Source organism: Tachyglossus aculeatus, chromosome 18 (assembly GCF_015852505.1).
Source record: "Tachyglossus aculeatus isolate mTacAcu1 chromosome 18, mTacAcu1.pri, whole genome shotgun sequence".
NCBI classification, from domain to species: domain Eukaryota; kingdom Metazoa; phylum Chordata; class Mammalia; order Monotremata; family Tachyglossidae; genus Tachyglossus; species Tachyglossus aculeatus.
The window spans coordinates 3714388-3733196 of NC_052083.1; the positions used below are offsets into that span (position 1 = coordinate 3714388).

The following is an 18809-nucleotide window of genomic DNA, read 5'->3' on the forward strand; positions in this document are numbered from 1 at the left end:
GAGGAAAGGGACAGTCAGCCCCAACATCAGGAGGTCGGACAAACCAGAGGATCTGGGGAAAGGATGAACAGTGTAGGTGCTTTAGTGAGATTTAATTTGTAGCCATTTCCTCCTAAAGTGTACCGTTGATTTTCCCTTTCTATATGCCCGCCCGTATCAGATAGAGCTCAGGATATACCAGAGAGACCACACACTCACCTACATGATTAACTTTTAAAATGAACGAAGGGTGGTTCAGAGCGGGTTTGCTCTGTTGTCCAATGCCCTCGGAAAAAATCTGGCCGAGCCCGGAAGATTCTAGGAAGGGCAGGTAGGTTGTGGATGAATCCAGGTCAGGAGTTGAGGAAACCCTGGTTTCAATCGGCTTCTTTTTTCTTTCTTTCTTTCTGTATTGTGGTATCCGTTCAGCACTTACTATGTGCCAGGCACTGTACTAAGCGCTGGGGGTAGAGACAAGCTGTTCAAGTTGGACACAGTCCTTGTCCCCTGTGGGGCTCACAATCATAATCCCCATTGTACAGATGAGGTAACTGAAGCAAAGAGAAGTTAACTGACTTGCCCAGGGTCACACAGCAGACAAATGGCGGAGTCGGGATTAGAACTCAGGTGCTTTGGAATCCCAGGCCCGGGCTCTTTCCACAGGGCCACACTGCTTCTCAAGTCCACCTCCCAGGGATCCTCTAATTGCTTAGTACAGTGCTTTGCACACAGTAAGTGCTCAATAAATACGATCGAATAAATGAATGAATCCTCACTCAGAGATGGCCTGAGCCTCAGCCAGATTCCTATCGGTTTCAGGCCGGTGTATCTAGCGGAGGTGTGGAGCTGGCGAAATCCAGGTGACTTGCTTCCCTGGCAAATTTTTCCTCCTTGGCAGATTGTTCACTCAGTCCGGTTGCCAACCCGAACACTCTTTGGGTTTGACCTGGCCCCCCCAGGAAGGAGGGACGTCTAGAACTTTCTTCAGGGGCCCGGCAAATCGGACAACCACCGTCTGTGAGGGTTCCTTCGTTTGGCTCGTACATTAAATTTCAGTGGGCGGACTAAGAGGCTTAGGTTTCTGGACTGAAAGAGCCGTGCAGGCCCTCGGAACGTGCCAGGCCTGGAGCCAGGAGCAGCCGAGCAGCGGTTGAAATTCGCCGGAGGTTAAAGCCAGATCGGGGGATGGCAGACTGGGAGTCACCTCTGATTTGGCCGCCTCGGGCTGTTTTCCACACCGAGGGTCTCGTCGTCGGCCAGGACAGAGCCACAGAAAGGACTTCCTTCGAGTCTGACCCGAATCAGCCCCGGAGCCTCCCGGATCCGGGCAAGGGGCGGCCCGCGTCGGGCCTGGCGATGACAGAGCGGTCCCGACGTCGGCGAGATGCCGCAGCCGGTGAAGAGGCCTTAGCCAACCGCCCTCCCGATTTGCTTTCGTCCGCCTTCCTCAGCTCTGTCGTTCTACCCTCACCGGCTGTAGGAAATGACTGAACAAATGGGACATTGAAGCAGAGCCGTTTTCTAACTCTACCTTCTAGGTGGGCCTCGACTTTGCGGTCCAACCTGGCAAACGGTGGTGTTTATTAAACGCTTACTGTGCGCAGAGCTACCAAGCGCTTGGGAGAGCACAAGACGGTAGAGTTGGTAGACATGGTCCCTGTCCTCGAGGAGCTTCTACTCTACATGTCCGAGAGCCTGTCTATAGGTGACAGCTATCTCCGTGATGATTTCACGCTTAAAGCCACTTAGGAAATAATGCTGATATTTTTGCTCTTCTTTAGAGAATCTGGACACCAGAGCGCGTGGTGGGGATTCTGAGTTTCCAGCCTCTCCACTTGTCATTGTTTCTGTCTGAAGTGCGCTGATCTGTCACTTACCAGGGCAGTGCATTCTCGTTAATCACCCAAACGACCCATGACTTCCTTGAGAAAGAAATCATCCAATTCTTTATAGGGTCCTTCTGCATTCTTGGGTGCCTTATAATAGAGATTGGCCACGCCTGTCCTCCATGTTCCGTTCAGCCAGAAAAGAAGTCCACTGTTTCACTTATTGACTAATGAAGTTGTCAAAACAGTTGTACAATGTACGATCGATGCAAGAAGCCATGTTAACTCAGAGTTCCTCTCCTGTTTCACTTATTGACTAATGAAGTTGTCAAAACAGTTGTACAATGTACAATAGATGCAAGAAGCCATGTTAACTCAGCGTTCCTCTCCAGTTGAAGCCACCCTGTTGGTCTAGCTTGGCTGCCAAATGAGTAAATTGCCAGACTTCACCAGATCTGTATTTATAGATGCCTGGTTGTTTGTTTATTTATTTAATCTCCTTAATCCTACCAACACCTAGTGGCTTTGTATTGATGTTTCCCCATCAATAGTAGTTTGCATGTCTTCTTGGTTGGCCGAAACCTAAAGTCAAAACAGAAGGAAGCAGTGTGGCCTAATGGATGGAGCATGGGCTTGGGAGTCGGTGCTGACTCTGCCACTTGTCTACCGTGTGACCTTCGGGAAGTCACTTCACTTCTCCGGGCCTCAGTTATCTCATCTGTAAAATGGGGATTAAGACTGTGAGTCCAGTGTGGGACAGGGACCTGATTATCTTGTATCTACCCCCACGCCTGGCCCGAAGTAAGCACCTAACAAATACTACTATTATAATTATTATTACTATCATTGCTGTTACAAATAGGCGGCTTCTTTAGGTTCAGGTTGGTGAAGGCCTAGAATCTCTTGACCCGCCGATGTGCTGAATTTCCAGTTAGCAGACCACCCGCAACTGTGGAAAAGGGTGAAAGAATATTTTTGACCAGATGGACATTAGCCTTTTGTCATCTCTTGAGCACTATGAGGGTAACCTAAGGCTCAGTTCTGGTTCTGTTTCTATTCCCCTTATGCACCCCCTCCCTTGGAGAGCTCATTAGCTTCCACGCCCTCAATTATCAGCTCTATGTCACTTAACTTCTCTATTCCTCCATTTCCTCATCTGAAAGGGGGAGATTATCTGTTTCTAGTGGTATTTGTTAAGCGCCTATCGTAATAATAATAATGGTATTTGTTAAGCGCTTACTACGCGTCAAGCCCTGTTCTAAGTGCTGGGGGAGATACTAGGTAATGAGGTTGTCCCAGATGGGGCTCTCAGTCTTAATCCCCGTTTTACAGATGAGATAACTGAGGCACAGAGAAGTGAAGTGGCTTGCCCGAAGTCACACAGCTGCCAAGTGGCGGAGCCGGGATTAGAACCCACCACCTCCGACTCCCAAGCCCGGGCTCCAGCCACTAACCCACACTGCTTCTCTCTTAAAGGGGGAGATTATACATCTGTTTCTGATGACATTTCGAATGGTATTTGTTAAGCACTTACTCTGTGCCGGGCACTGTACTAAGCACTGGGGGAGATACAAGTTAATCTGGTTGGATACAGTCCGTGTCCCGCATTGGGCTCACAGTCTTAACTCCCATTTTACAGATGAGGTAACTGAGGCACAGACAATTAAGTGATTTGCCCACAATGCCAGCAGACAAGCGGCAGAGCCAGGATTAGAATCCAGGCCCTTCTGACTTTCAGGATCTTGCTTTATCCTCTAGGCCACCCTGCTTTCATATCTGTTCTCCCTCTAGTTAAACTGTGAGTCCCATGTAAGGCAGGAATTGGATACCCTGTGGGATTATATCCAATCCACTTAAACTCTAGACTGTAAACTCATTGTGGGAAGGGAATGCGTCTCCCAAATCTATTGTACTCTCCCAAATTGCTTAGTTCAGTGCTCTGCACATAGTAAGCACTCAGTGAAAGTCACTGATTGCTGAATCAATTTCAATTCCGTCGTATTTATTGAGCACTTACTGTGTGCAGAGCACTGTACTAAGCGCTTGGGAAGTACAAGTTGGTGACATAGAGAGACGGTCCCTACCCAACAGTGGGCTCACAGTCTAGAATCGTGAATCGTCCCCAGTGCCTGGCACGTAGTAAGCAATTTACAAATACCATTATTACTAAATTGCAAGAGAGGAGTGGTACAAAGTTTTAGGATGCATGAATTGGAAATATTAGCAGCAGAACAGATGATTTTGCGTGGGGTGGTTGAAAGGTTGGGTGCTCAGTGTCCTCTGAGGGACATTTTCCTGGGGGGCAGCTGGGGTCTGCGTTGGCAGTTTCCCTTCCCACCGTGGCTGCCCTGGAAGTCAACCCTGGAAGCCACTAACTCCTTTGGAATAATTTTGAAATCTGATCAAATTAAGGCGATTGAAAGAGAACAAAGCTCAGTTAACGAAACAAGCTTAGAGAAGTAAAGCTTTTGCATAATTTACCCGGGGCTCCGGCTGGCTTGTGACAGGTAACTCGTTTTTCAATAATGTTAATTAAATATGTGTTTTGTGCAGAGCATGCAGTATCCCCCTCGGAGTTAAAGGTTAGATACAGGCTTAAGAAAAGATAGCAACATGATTCATAGTGCAGGTTTAGCAAAGTGCAAAGAAGGAATACGATCATTGTGAAAGAATCGCTTGAACAGGGATACTAACATCAGTCGAAATGACAAACGGAAGAAAAAATGGAAAGGAAAATAGAGCACCTCCGGTTTTGCTGACTTTTTACTGAGATGCTGTGTATGTGAAACTGGCAAAGGCGGGGACTCTTAGAGACTTAAATAGAAACATACTGAAATACAAGAACGGTTTTGAAAGTTACCAGGAGGCCGGTTGTGTTTATGTTTTTGAAACACACTGTCCCTTCCCTCTGGAAAATATTAGGCTTTGTTTGATTAGAGCAGCCAGTTCTGACTGAGGGTAGTAAAAAAACAAAGGAAAAAATGTACACATTTATCATTATATTGGCCTCGGAAGGGGCTAAAGCAGTGAAGAAAAATCCCTCCCCAAGGAGGGTTCAGGTGTGTGTCTGGGCGCAAGCAGTGACAGTGTATTAGGAGACAGTAATCCATGGTGCGTATAAGACCTCGAGGAAGAAATGGATTTTGAAATGGATTTTTTTCCCCGGATAATTTGGTGTTGGACTTTCAGGTTATTTTTGTTCCCTTCTTAACCCAGTTTAAACCTGAAGGTACACTCCCTCAAGATTACAGCTAAATGAAGATTGCTTGGGAGAGAAAAAGGGTAACTCCAAATGGTTTCTAAGTTAGCCGAGTCCTCGTTCTTTTGGGACTTTGCGCCGAAAGATCAGAAGCAGGATGAAATAAGGACTGATGGTTCAGTGAAGGAGGGTCGCGTTTAAAGAGGGGCAAAGTCAAACGTAGAATAAAATAACTGAGTCGTGAGAGGCACATAAAGAGGTTTGTAACTGAGGGGAAAGTATAAACACCCATGAAGCGTATTTCTTTGAGCTGAAGGATAATGTTGTGGTGTGGGGAAATCAAGAGAACGTGGAGGGAGAATCCTTCTCCCGCCTTTCTTTCCCCTCTTTTCCATTTTCTTCCATCTCTCCAGCCACATTTTTGCTCCTACTGCCTGTAGAGGTGGAAATGAGGGAGACTGCAACTTGGATTTCACCTGATGCGTCCCGGAGTGCCTCACAGCTGGGCAGAGAGGTGGGTGGGAGTGCCGGTCTGTGAATGTTAGACTTCGGGCCACCGCTGGAATTAATTGGAAACTGGCCACGATCGCCCAAAGGTCTCAACTTGCCTGAAATCCAAGCGCTACCCCAAAACTGTGATGGGAAAGGTTTTCAAATTATAAATATGGTAGATTTGGCTTTGAGCAGTCTCGGCTTAAAAACACAATTTGAGCACCAAAATCGCGAGACACCAATTCTGCTACTGAACCATCACAGTGAAAGATGCTAAGTAAATGATAAATGCAGCCGACAGATAATGCGCATAGCGGATTGAATTCACATGGAGGTATTTCGATAAGGATGCTAAGGATGCTTGGGGTTGTGAAGGAAGGGAAAAGAAGAGTACGCGCAGCTCTACTTTCTTGCATTGCCTGATCGGAACTGTGCTGTTCCACGTACCTGGTTGCTTTACCGCTCCACCTGCACAGGTATATTCTTCCTCCTCTTACAAAGAGCGGAGCAGCTCAGAGTCTTAGAGAATAACAAAGGTTTGGTGTAAGTAGGAGGGTTTTATTAACTCTGGGACCAAATGCCAAAGCTTATTTTGAACCGTTTCCTGGAGAATTCTGTCAACTGAAATAGGAGGAGAATCTCGTAGTGAGATTGTGGCCGGGGGCCGGGGAGCAGAAATCTTAGCTTGCATTCAAGGCCTGCCACTGACTCACTGTGACCTTGGGCAAGGCACTCAACTACTCTGTGCTACGGTTCCCTCGCATCTGTAAAATGGGGATAATGATACTTGTGAAGTGCTTTGAGCTAGTCAGATAAAAGGAGCTATGTACGTGCAAAGTATTCTTAATAACAACAATTATAATCTCTCTCCCCCCAACACGACACGTGTTGAAATTCAAGAGCACTTAAGAAACAAAAGAGCAAAACGCTTCCCCACAGAAGGGGGTCCGTGCTATTTAGGCATGTTTTTGTACATCCAGACACGGGAGAGAAAAGATCATTAGTTTGGCCCTCCTCATGGAAACCGTCTTGCTGCTTTCTGGGTAAACGAGCGGTTCCGATTGATTATCATCTCCCGCAGTGGGTCTAACGCCATCCTGAATTTGTTGGAGCAATTTTCGGCAGCTTAGGCTGTTAGCAACAAGATTTTGGAGATGGCAGGTTGCCTCATCCCCTCGCTACAAGATAGGCCGCATGACGTGCCCCTGTTTTTAAGAATATAGGTCCCTTAGCGGCCAGGGCGCCTGCCCCACATCTGAACTTGAACACTCCTGTAACAGCCTTCAGCAGGCCGGAAGGAGAAAAGTCGTTTGCAGGTGGGTTGGCTGCCATGCTAACAAGGCGTGTTATAATAATAATAATAATAATAATAATGATAATAATAATAATAATAATAATGGCATTTGTTAAGCACTTACTATGTGCAAAGCACTGTTCTAAGCGCTGGGGGGGATACAAGGTGATCAGGTTGTCCCACCGGGGGCTCACAGTCTTCATCCCCAATTTTACAGATGAGGTAACTGAGGCCCATAGAAGTTCTTCTAGACTGTGAGCCCACTGTTGGGTAGGGACTGTCTCTATATCAATCAATCAATCAATCGTACTTATTGAGCGCTTACTGTGTGCAGAGCACTGTACTAAGCGCTTGGGAAGTCCAAGTTGGCAACATCTAGAGACGGTCCCTACCCACCAGTGGGCTCACAGTCTAAAAGGGGGAGACAGAGAACGAAACCAAACATACTAACAAAATAAAATAAATAGAATAGATATGTACAAGTAAAATAAATAAAAAATGGAGTAATAAATATGTACAAACGTATACATATATACAGGTGCTGTGGGGAAGGGAAGGAGGTAAGATGGGGGGATGGAGAGCGGGACGAGGGGGAGAGGAAGGAAGGGGCTCAGTCTGGGAAGGCCTCCTGGAGGAGGTGAGCTCTCAGTAGGGCCTTGAATATATGTTGCCAACTTGTACTTCCCAAGCGCTCAGTACAGTGCTCTGCACACAGTAAGCTCTCAATAAATACGATTGATTGATTGATTGATTAAGTGACTTGCCCAAGTGGTGGAGCCGGGATTCGAACCCCTGACCTCCGGCTCCCAAGCCCGCCCTCTTTCCACCGGGCCACGCTGGCTACGCTCGAGGTCCACTGGATGTGTCATAATGCACAGCAAGGAAGTATTAGCTCTTAAGTGTTCTGTGAGAAGTCAAGCCCATGCCAGATCATAGCACCAGGAAATAGGCGCAGCTCAAAGAACTGGATCCAGCAAAGTTCAGCACAAGGTGTGCAGTGGGCAGCAGAAACTGGAGTCAGATGAAGGGGCATAATCGCCACTGGTCATCATCCGCTCGTGCGACCGTAAGCTGTGTAAAAGAGTATGTCACCGTGTGCCCAGGAGTTGACCGGCAGGTTACCCAGGGTGAAAAAATCTCCTCAAAAATCTCCAGTGGCTACCAATCAATCTGCGCATCAGGCAGAAACTCCTCACCCTGGGCTTCCAGGCTGTCCATCCCCTCGCCCCCTCCTACCTCACCTCCCTTCTCTCCTTCTACTGCCCAGTCCGCACCCTCCGCTCCTCCGCCGCTAATCTCCTCACCGTACCTCGTTCTCACCTGTCCCGCCATCGACCCCCAGCCCACGTCATCCCCCGGGCCTGGAATGCCCCCAATCCCTCTGCCCACCCGCCAAGCTCGCTCTCTTCCTCCCTTCAAGGCCCTATTAAGAGCTCACGTCCTCCAGGAGGCCTTCCCAGACTGAGCCCCTTCCTTCCTCTCCCCCTCGTCCCCCTCTCCATCCCCCCATCTTACCTCCGTCCCTTCCCCACAGCACCTGTATATATGTATATATGTTTGTACATATTTATTACTCGATTTTACTTGTACATATCTATTCTATTTATTTTATTTTGTTAGTATGTTTGGTTTTGTTCTCTGTCTCCTCCTTTTAGACTGTGAGCCCACTGTTGGGTAGGGACTGTCTCTATATGTTGCCAGTTTGTACTTCCCAAGCGCTTAGTCCAGTGCTCTGCACATAGTAAGCGCTCAATAAATACGATTGATGATTGATGAAACCCAGGTGAGTCTCAGCCTGGACACGCCTGTTAATAAAACTTTCCCAGGCTCTTGCCTTTTAAATGTAATCTGCTGTGGGGACATTACCCGTTGTACATTTATGAGCGGGCATGACCAGTTCTGTTGTGTCGTAAGTGCAGGGTGTGTGTCATAAGTGTGGGCCCGCTTCCGGAATCGGGCCGGTGTAAGAGCGGCTTTGGCGGTTCCGTCCGGATCAGGCGATGGTGTCCAGCGTGGGGCAGCTCCGGTAATAATAATAATAATAATAATAATAATAATAATAATAACAATAACAATAATAATAATAGCATTTGTTCAGCGCTTACTATGTGCAAAGCCCTGTTCTAAGCACTGGGGAGGGTACAAGGTGATCAGGTCATCCCACGTGGGGCTCACAGTCTTAATCCCCGTTTTACAGATGAGGGAACTGAGGCTCAGAGAAGTGAAGTGACTTGCCCAAGGTCACACAGCAGACGTGTGGCGGAGCCGGGATTCGAACCCATGACCTCTGACTGCAAAGCCCGGGCTCTTTCCACTGAGCCACGCTGCTTCTCACTGAGCCACGCTGCTTCCGGTGCAGTCAGGTTGTGGATGCGAATTGAAATTTGGAGGATTATAGACTGGAAAGCAGTGTCTACACAGTACCCAGCTATGTGTCTGGGTGCGCGCGCGCGCCATTAACCCCCACTAGATTGTCAAGTCATTCATTCGGTTGTATTTATTGAGCGCTTACTGTGTGCAGAGCGCTGTACTAAGTGCTTGGGAAGTACAGTTCAGCAACAAATAGGGACATTCCAGAGAAGCAGCGTGGCTCAGTGGAAAGAGCCCGGGCTTTGGAGTCAGAGGTCGTGGGTTCAAATTCCGGCTCCGCCAATTGTCAGCTGTGTGACTTTGGGCAAGTCACTTCACTTCTCTGGGCCTCAGTTACCTCATCTGTAAAATGGGGATTAAGACTGTGAGCCCCCCGTGAGACAACCTGATCACCTCGTAACCTCACCAGCGCTTAGAACGGTGCTTTGCACATAGTAAGCGCTTAACAGATGCCATCAGCATCATCATCATTCCCTGCCCACGGCGGGCTCACAGCCTAGAAGGGGGGAGGCAGACGTCACAACAAGAAAACGGGCATCAGTAGCATCATTGTAAATAAATAGAATTACAGGTATGTGCATATCATTAATAAAATAAATAGAATTATAATTATAAAGATGTATACATAGACACAAGTGCTGTGGGGCAGGGAGGGGGTAGAGCAAAGGGAGGGAGTCGGGGTGATGGGGAGGGGGAGCAGAGGAGAAGGGGGGCTTAGTCTGGGAAGGTTTCCTGGAGGAGGTGAGCCTTCAGTAGAGCCTTGAAGGGGGGAAGTGTGCTAGCTTGGCAGATTTGAGGAGGGAGGGCATTCCAGGCCAGAGGTAGGACGTGAGCCGGGGGTCGACGGCGGGACGGGCGAGAACGAGGCCCGGGGAGGAGGTTAGCAGCACCAGAGGAGCGGAGGGTGCGGGCTGGGCTGCAGAAGGAGAGAAGGGAGGTGAGATAGGAGGGGGCAAAGTGATGGCGAGCTTTGGAGCCAATAGTGAGGAGTTCTTGCTTGATACGGAGGTGGAGCTCTCATCCTATCCCATGTGGACTACTGCACCAGCCTTCTCTCTGATCTCCCATCCTCATGTCTCTCTCCACTTCAATCCATACTTCATGCTGCTGCCCGGATTATCTTTGTCCAGAAACGCTCTGGGCATATCACTCCCCTCCTCAAAAATCTCCAGTGGCTACCAATCAATCTGCGCATCAGGCAGAAACTCCTCACCCTGGGCTTCAAGGCTGTCCATCCATCACCTCGCCCCCTCCTACCTCCCCTCCCTTCTCTCCTTCTACAGCCCAGTCCGCATCCTCCGCTCCTCCGCCGCTGATCTCCTCACCGTACCTCGCTCTCGCCTGTCCCGCCATCGACCCCCGGCCCACGTCAGCCCCCGGGCCTGGAATGCCCTCCCTCTGCCCATCCGCCAAGCTAGCTCTCTTCCTCCCTTCAAGGCCCTGCTGAGAGCTCACCTCCTCCAGAAGGCCTTCCCAGACTGAGCCCCTTCCTTCCTCTCCCCCTCGCCCCCCTCTCCATCCCCCCATCTTACCTCCTTCCCTTCCCCACAGCACCTGTATATATGTATATATGTTTGTACATATTTTTTACTCTATTTTATTTGTACATAGCTATTCTATTTATTTTATTTTGTTAATATGTCTTGTTTTGTTCTCTGTCTCCCCCTTTTAGACTGTGAGCCCACTGTTGGGTAGGGACTGTCTCTATATGTTGCCAATTTGTACTTCCCAAGCGCTTAGTACAGTGCTCTGCACATAGTAAGCGCTCAATAAATACGATTGATGATGATGATGGATAGGCAACCCCTGGAGATTTTTGAGGAGCAAGGTGGCATGCCCTCAGCATTTCTGTAGAAAGATAATCCGGGCAGCAGAGTGAAGTATAGACTGAAGCGACTAAACTCCCTAAGGGCAAGGATCGTGTCCCCCTACTCTGTTATAGAGTGCTCTGCACACGGTAAGCATGCAGGTTGACTTCTAAGGCCATTTTCCTTCTGTTAAACGTACCAAATGTTTGCTTCTTATTCACAACTGAAAGCCAACCATTGAACAATTAGAAATTACTGTTTTGGAAAGTGTGGAAGACTGAGAGCCCGATTCAGTTACGTGGATGACTCATTTATTCTGGATTTTTCACATGATTCAAAAGTGTGAATGACTCAACCCACTAATGTTCTTAGCTCCCATGAGCTCCTCTCTGTGAAATAATAGTGATCAAGCAATGGTAATGGAAGGAGGAGACACTGATTTTACCCCGTGGAGTAAAATGCCACTCTTTGAGTTGCCGCATACGTTTAAAATGCTGGTTTGGAAGAAAGCACTGCTACCTCCTTTGTAGGTGAACGAGTAGGGAAAAACTCAGTAAAATATTTGGCTTAGAAAACGTTCTTTTAAAATTGCTGGGGGAGGACTCAAATTTCATGGTTCATCCATTATTATTTCCTTTGGTTTGGGAAAACTGATTCAACCTCAGATTAATAGTGTTCATAGACTCCCATATGTGAGTAACCTTTTATTCCCCACCCTACAGTGTTCCTTTCATATGGCTAAATCTGAAAGTCAAAGTGGCTTACTGAAGGTTAGCTAAAGCAGGGGCTGATGTGGGAATACTATTCAGAGGGTTTGAGCTTATCTAATCATGTATTGCTCTCACCAAATAACACTGCTTTAAATGATCCTTTCCCAGATGCGCATAAGAAACCGAGACCCGAACTAAAATGTGCTCATTTGATTTTTCTATTGAATAAGCAGATCGGAACCAAGCGAATCCACTGTACCATTTATCTCCAGATTCCTTGTCTGGGAAGGGTTCATCACAAAAGACCGATTAAGACATGCAGTTCCATGTAAGAATAGTTTGGGTGTGATTTGTTTTTAAAGAGCTAGTAAGGAGGACTTGAACTCCAGGACTGTGTAACTCGAAGAGTCCAGGAATGTGTTCTCATCGAGTAGACGTAAGTAGGAATCTGTGACCCTCCGCTTCAGAGCTGTCATCCAGGCACACATTTTGCTCCTTGTTCTCATCGTCTGCCGTCGCTAGGGTATTGTCTTTGTTTTTAAAAATGATTTCACCACTCCTATCATCTTTCTTGCCTCTCAGCAATTCCCTCCAGTTCCATTTGCTCGTTGTTGGGTAGGGACCGTCTCTATATGTTGCCAACTTTTACTTCCCAAGTGCTTAGTGCAAGCTTTGCACACAGTAAGCGCTCAATAAATAGGATTGAATGAATGAATACGATTGAATATGCTAATTACGATCAATAGAAATGCAGCCAATTCCTTGATTTCATTCTAAATCTGGGCATTTCAGAGGGCGGACCCGTTCCAAACCGAATCCACCGGGCTTGCCTTCAAATCTGAATGATCCTGTCTACTCAGGGTGAAGGTAGCTTTGTGCGGTGCATTTCTGCCTCTGTGGAGCTGCAGCTGTTTGGTTCAGGGGTAGGCTTGGAAGTAGGCAGGAATGGGATCGGGGAAGAGAAAAGTTGCTTGGGAATCTCAGGAGGCGGGGCGGGGGAGGAGAGGGAGAGAGCAATAGATCAGGCATGAGAGGAGGCAGGGTGAAGAGAATGACCAAGGGGGAGTTGGTTAGAGGAATGGAGAATGAATAGACATGGTGGGGGTGAGGGGGTGGGAGGAGAAGAGCCTGAAAGGAAGCTAGGAAAAGACAGAATTAGGGGAAAAGAAGCAGATGGGACATGGGGAGAAGAGGCGAGCGATGGGTTGAAGGAGCAGGAACAAGAAAGGGGAGGAGGCTGCAAGGCAGTAAAAGGAATGGAAGGGGTTTGGAGGGATGTCGTGGTGGGGAGGGGGACGCAAAAAGGACAAAAGATTTCAGGAAAAGGCAAAAATATGTACTGAGAAGAAAAGGAACAAAAAATGAGGGGAGGAAAGTGAGGAGAGGCGCCTGGAAGGAACAAAGTAGAGAAACAGGTAACATGACAGATGAAACGTGGGGGTCAAAGGTGAAGAGATAGCAGCAGGAAAGAAAGGAAAAGGAACCTGGCAGACCTGGGGAAAAGAGCATCAGCAGCTATGTAATCCAGTGGAAAACTGGATATTTCTCTGAGTAATAGGAATCCGTACTTCTGTTGTTGTTGAATTGTTTATTCTGTTCATCCCATTTTCCCTCTGGTTAGAGCCCTTTTCAGTTAATGATCTTGTCCCTTTTAATCAGCGCTTCGTGTTGTGCTCTGCACAAAGGAAGCCCTTAACACATGTAATTAATAATGATATTTTGGTTCATTATCTCAACCTAAACACAGTCTCAAACAGATGAGTCTCTATCATGTTTCTTTAAACATTTCCAGAACACTGTGGGCATTCCACTTTAACGTTTATCAACATTCAAGTTTGGCAGTTCTTCCTTACCTCTAATGTAAATACGTCAGGCTTCGGTTTGTCTCTTCTCCCTCCTTCTGCCCTTGGTAGAAACGGAGAGCAGCTGGACACCATTCTCCGAAGAACATAAACTACTTCGAGTAGCAAGTCCATCACTTGCCAGAACCTTTACTCATCCTCCTTTCTCCAAATCCAGTCTTTTTTTCTTTTGCCAGCTATAGAACAGCTCCTTGTGCATTCCCTGCCACGTAAAATGAAAAGTGATTATAAATGAAGCTCTTTATCTTTCTTTTCCCTTTTTCGTCTTCCCCAGTTCTCTATCCTTTTCGGTAGTGCCACCGTCCTCCTAGAGCCCATCTTATCATTTTGGGGAGGGGATGGGAAAACGGAATAGAAGGACAAATACCACCGGCCCTCTTGGGTATTCGCTAAAGTCTCCCTTCTTCCTTTTCTTAGAGAGCAGCGTGGGCAGGCGGGATGGAAGCATCTCAACATTACCATACATTACCAGCGTGGGTTGGGTTTCCAACTCGGAATGCTAGTGACAGCTGGAAGAGCCCCCAAACAAGCCCCCTTTCCCCCAGAGGTTATTTATCAGGCAACAGACGGAGTCCCATTTTATGGGCGTGGTTGCCCGCAGCTCCGTTTGAGAGACGAACACTCTTTCATTCATCACCCCGTGGGTGGTGAGCATGAGGATTGTATTCCCATAGAAAGTGGTCAAGCACAACCTATCAATAGGCTGAAGAAATGTCTGGTGACGTTCATGGCTGAGAGGTCCATAATAGATTATTAGAGAGAAAAGGCATCCTTATCTCCTCATCTCTCCGAAAGGCAGAACACTCGCGTAGCTGAACCTCTGGTCTACGCGGTGTCTGTTCCCATTACGGCCAGACACGGTCTGATTTTTGGAGCAGTGAAAGGCCGATTATCCGAAGCCAGTCAGCCATCTCAGTGTGAAGGCGTGACCTTATCGCCCCGTCTTTTGAGGAAGCAGCTCGTGCAGTCCAAACCATGAAAGATGGGAAGGCACCCGGATGTGATGGTATTCCCACATCCCTGCAGAAAACTTCAAGAGAGGAGCAGCAGTCTGGCCTTGTGGAAAAAAGCACGGGCCTGGGAATTGGAGAAGCGGCATGGAAAGTGGAAAGAGCACGGGCCTGGAAACCAGAGGATCTGGGTTCTAGTCCCGGATCTGCCTCTTGTTTGCTGTGTGACCTTGGGCAAGTCATTTAACTTTTCTGGGCCTCAGTTCCTTCATCTGTAAAATGGAGATTAAGGCTGTGAGCCCCATGGATTGCGTCCAACCTGACTGGTTTGCATCTGCTCCAGCGCTTAGTCCGGTGCCTGCCACATAGTAAGTGTTTAACAAATACCATTTAAAAAAAAAATTACAAAAATGACTGTAAACCCCGATGAAGTTGGAAGAAGTGCAGAGTTGTTCAGGAGGAGCTGGGCTACTACAGAGTGTTTTATGAAGAAAAGAAGGCTGTTTGTTTAAATGGGACAAATTCTTAGCTAAAATTAACCCCCCCCCAACAGGGCCTGTAGCAGATAAAACTTCTTCAGCAACCTGCTGCACAGCCTCAGAATCATTTAACTCCTCATTTAATGTTGTGATGTAATGCTTTCAATTTAACCAAAAACTAAAGAATAGCTGAGCGATATTTAATATTTCCAACTGAAGTATGAAAAAGGATTTCCCACTTTTTCCGAGGTTCTAGAATAGATCCTAATTTATAAATTCGTAAATCTCTAGAAAAACTGATCTCCTGTTACAAGCACGTTTTCAAAAAACATAGCCCAGTTATACTGAGAGAGATGCCTGTACTAATCCAGAGAGGAGCAGATGTTTAGTTACATACTTTCCCTATAATCATACTGATTAACTCTAGTAATAATAAATTCTCGTCACAATGCATGCCAGGTTTTTTTTTAGCATCAGATTTTCCGAGTTTACTTTTACTGAGCTCTCTGTGGCCAGGGTATGTGTCTGTTTATTGTTGTAGTGTACTCTCCCAAGCGTTTAGTACATTGCTCTGCACACAGTAAGTGCTCAGTAAATGCAATTAAATGAATTGAATGAGTAAGTGTGTTCCCTTCAAGGTGGTGGCCAAGTAAACTCCGAATAACTTGTTAAATTCATCACAGGTTCCCCACCATAATAGAAGAGCCTAGGCGCGAAATCCTGAAGAGATTTCGGTAGTGTAGACTTGTTTTTATCATCAAAATGATCAAGGGGCCTAATAGTAGTAATAGTATTTATTAAGGGTTTACTGCGTGCAAAGCACTAGGGGAGAATACACGGTTGGGAATTAGACCTGGGTCCTTGTACATCTGGGCGCTCACAAACTAAGGATATGAATCAAAAGATTGAAACTTAAGTTGGTTTTGTATCTCCCCATCACCTCTTAGGATAAAATCTTTTGTGTATTTTCTGTCCAACCTATCAATAGCTTGTGCATTGTGTGGACCCATCCACCCCACAAATTCCGCATCTCCGAGAGGGACACGTTAGCCTGGCACGGAGCCAAAACTTTGGTTTGGACCCAGTTCAAAGGACTGCCCTCCCCAAACACCCTTACGTACATACGCTCACTGAGATGATTTTCTCTTCAGATAATCTGCGATTTAAAAGCCTGGTTGGTAAAATAGCGATATTTCATATTTTTATGTTCATATTTCATATCAGTGTACCCGCTTTCCACTGGGGCATTTATTTAAGTTAATTGAGCAAAGGAACAATCACATCAATTGGGCAGATAATCTTTTTTCATTTATTTAGGAACCCAGAATTGAAGAGCCCAAGTAAATAGCTCAAGGTCACCAACGAAAACGGCCGAAGGACTGCTTACGTTTGTGACTTTTTTTTCTTTTGCAGTTTTGCTCTTCCTTGCCTGACCCACGTGGAAACCAATTAATGGTTTGCGACATTTTCCTTTGCCTTTCTGTCATGTTTTTTGTATCAAAAAGACTAACCATTAGTAGTTTTTTTCCCCCCCTAGAAGCAACTTTCCATCACGGCTTCAGCTCCTTATAGAGCTCATTCCCTCGTGATATTATTCAAGACGTTACATTAGCAAAGTATCCATTTTCCCGCACATAGACCTGTCTCACCCCTATCGGGAGGTCAAAATAACGTCAATTCCATCCAAAATTCATCCCATACGTCATCTTATTGCACATTTTCCTATTAGCGGGGGGACCTACTTTTTCCGTCCAATTAACTTTATAATGTGTTGCACTTAGGCTGCTTTCTTAGAACAAACCTTCTCCCTCAAGGGCAAGAGTAGACGTCGTTCAAAGCAAGCCTAGGAGCTTTGGCTTGCATGATATTGTTTTAGGAAGCAATTTTTCCTGCCAACACCGTTGTGATAATGGAACTCGGCCCCTGACAAAAAGCACCACTCAACTAGTAAAAGTAGGTAACCTCATTCTTTAGGTAAAGCCGTGAATTAATTCTGCTGAGTGTGTCTTGGGCTAAAAGTAGCTTGGTCCGTTCACAGCTGGCCCTAGGAGAAACTCGGAAAAACCTGTGGTTTAACCCCAAGATTTTCTGAGCGCCTGTGCCGTGGGGAAGGTATATGTCTTGCTTTTTAGTCACGTCATCTTTTTTTTTTCTTTCCCAGCTGAAGCGTGACTGCCCAGAAACAATACCAGATTTACAATCCATGGTTCAAGAGAAGCTGTCAACTGTGCAAAGCAACAACTGTGATGCAGACCTGAAAAAGAATGATAAGTTCATGCAGTTCAAAGAACAATTGAGAAGCCTGAAACAACAGTGTAAGTTGGCGGTTTTTAGAAATGACCTTATTGTAAACCGTACCATGAGTCCATCTAACCTGGCCAGTTGATGCCATGCTTCTTTTTCTCCTTTTTTAGTAACTCTTGATTAGTAAATTGTTTTAAAACACTTGGAGCTAATTAAGCCTCACTCCTTGCTAACAGTCACACACTCTCCTCTTTTAGCAATAATGGAAATTTGCCTCTTCAGGAGTTCAAAAGTGTGGAAAGAAGTTGTTCTTGTTTTCGCTTTGGCTCCCACCACAGTGTCCATTTGCAACATGAAAGGCGAATTTATTTGGTGCCCTTTTTTGGAAGTTGCCCCGAGGTTTTGTCTTTTGAAATCGCTCTCTTTCAAAGATAGCATTTTCTTTAAATTGGTGCTGAGATCTCGAAAAAGGATTAGGGAAGCTAATTTACTCTTGTCAATTGAACCAATGGCTCAAGTTTCACAATTTAGGATGTTTTGCAATTGTAAAGAGGCTTTTGCTTTAACTTTCAATTTATGGAGTAAGCAGTTTTCCAGTCATGTGCTCTCAAATTTACAGATCCTAAGTACGGCAGGGCACCGGTGGGCTCCATTACTCCAAGTGGGTATGCGGCTTGCCGATCAGGCGCCAGATCTTCTCGGGCTAGTGGGCTTGCAGTTTTGGTGTTTGGAAAGGCTACTAAATGAGCTGAAATGCCTGAAGACAATACTAAAATGTAGCAGGCCACAAAAATGTAATTGCAGTTCCTGATTTTTTAGCTGTTGTTTAGGACCATTTTGAAAACCTTCTATGTGAAAGTTGGAATTTCTTTCTACCCTGTTTACTGCAGGGTGTTCAGTGAGTTTTTGAAATGAAAGCGAATGCAGTTTTCAGTTGCATGTGGGCAGATTACCATCTCTCCCCTTTCCCCCCAGTCACGCCTCTAATTTCATCCCTAAGAAACAATTAAATAATATTCACCTTTTCTTTTAAGGGTCGTTTAACCATTCCCTCTTCCATTCTGGGATACTCTCACCATTCATTACTTTAATGGACTGGGAGCTGTTAAGCAGTTACTGAAGTTTTCTTTTAACCCCCCAGTGTAAAGGCCGAGTTGGTAATTCCAGTCAATCAATCTGTTCAACATATGAGAGCAGTAAAACTTTCTAAATTATGGAAAACATTTGAACCCTAGGCTCTAGATGGAAAAAAACCTATGAGGAGGGTTGAAGGAAGTGAAGTTATTTGGCCAGGAAAGAGAAAAGACCAAGAGATTACTTATTGACTTATAGAGGTGGTGGCAACCCACTTCTTCTCCAGAAAATGGTTTTGAGTTGCCGCATTGGAGACGTGGGTTTGTCATGGAAATCAAACGTCATTCGGTCACCTGAAAATAGCAGCACCCGAAGGGTTTGCGGAGACGGGATTTCAACCCAATTCCAGTGGGAAAGTATTGAACCACCAACTGGAACTTTGGGAACTGAGCAGTCAGTTCTGAAACAACTGTCTGAAACAACAGGTCCTGTGGAGATTCACTTTCCAGCGGCTCTGGGGAG

General features: G+C 46.3%; 1 protein-coding gene across 1 annotated transcript in view; it reads left to right on the forward strand.

The window, feature by feature from the left end:
- Window positions 1-18809, forward strand: part of NSMCE2 (NSE2 (MMS21) homolog, SMC5-SMC6 complex SUMO ligase) — a 185496-nt gene that overhangs the window by 46856 nt on the left and 119831 nt on the right. The window contains exon 4 of the mRNA XM_038760457.1: window positions 17131-17284. Within this exon, the coding sequence (XP_038616385.1) occupies window positions 17131-17284 (154 nt within the window). The remainder of the gene's footprint in view (window positions 1-17130; window positions 17285-18809) is intronic.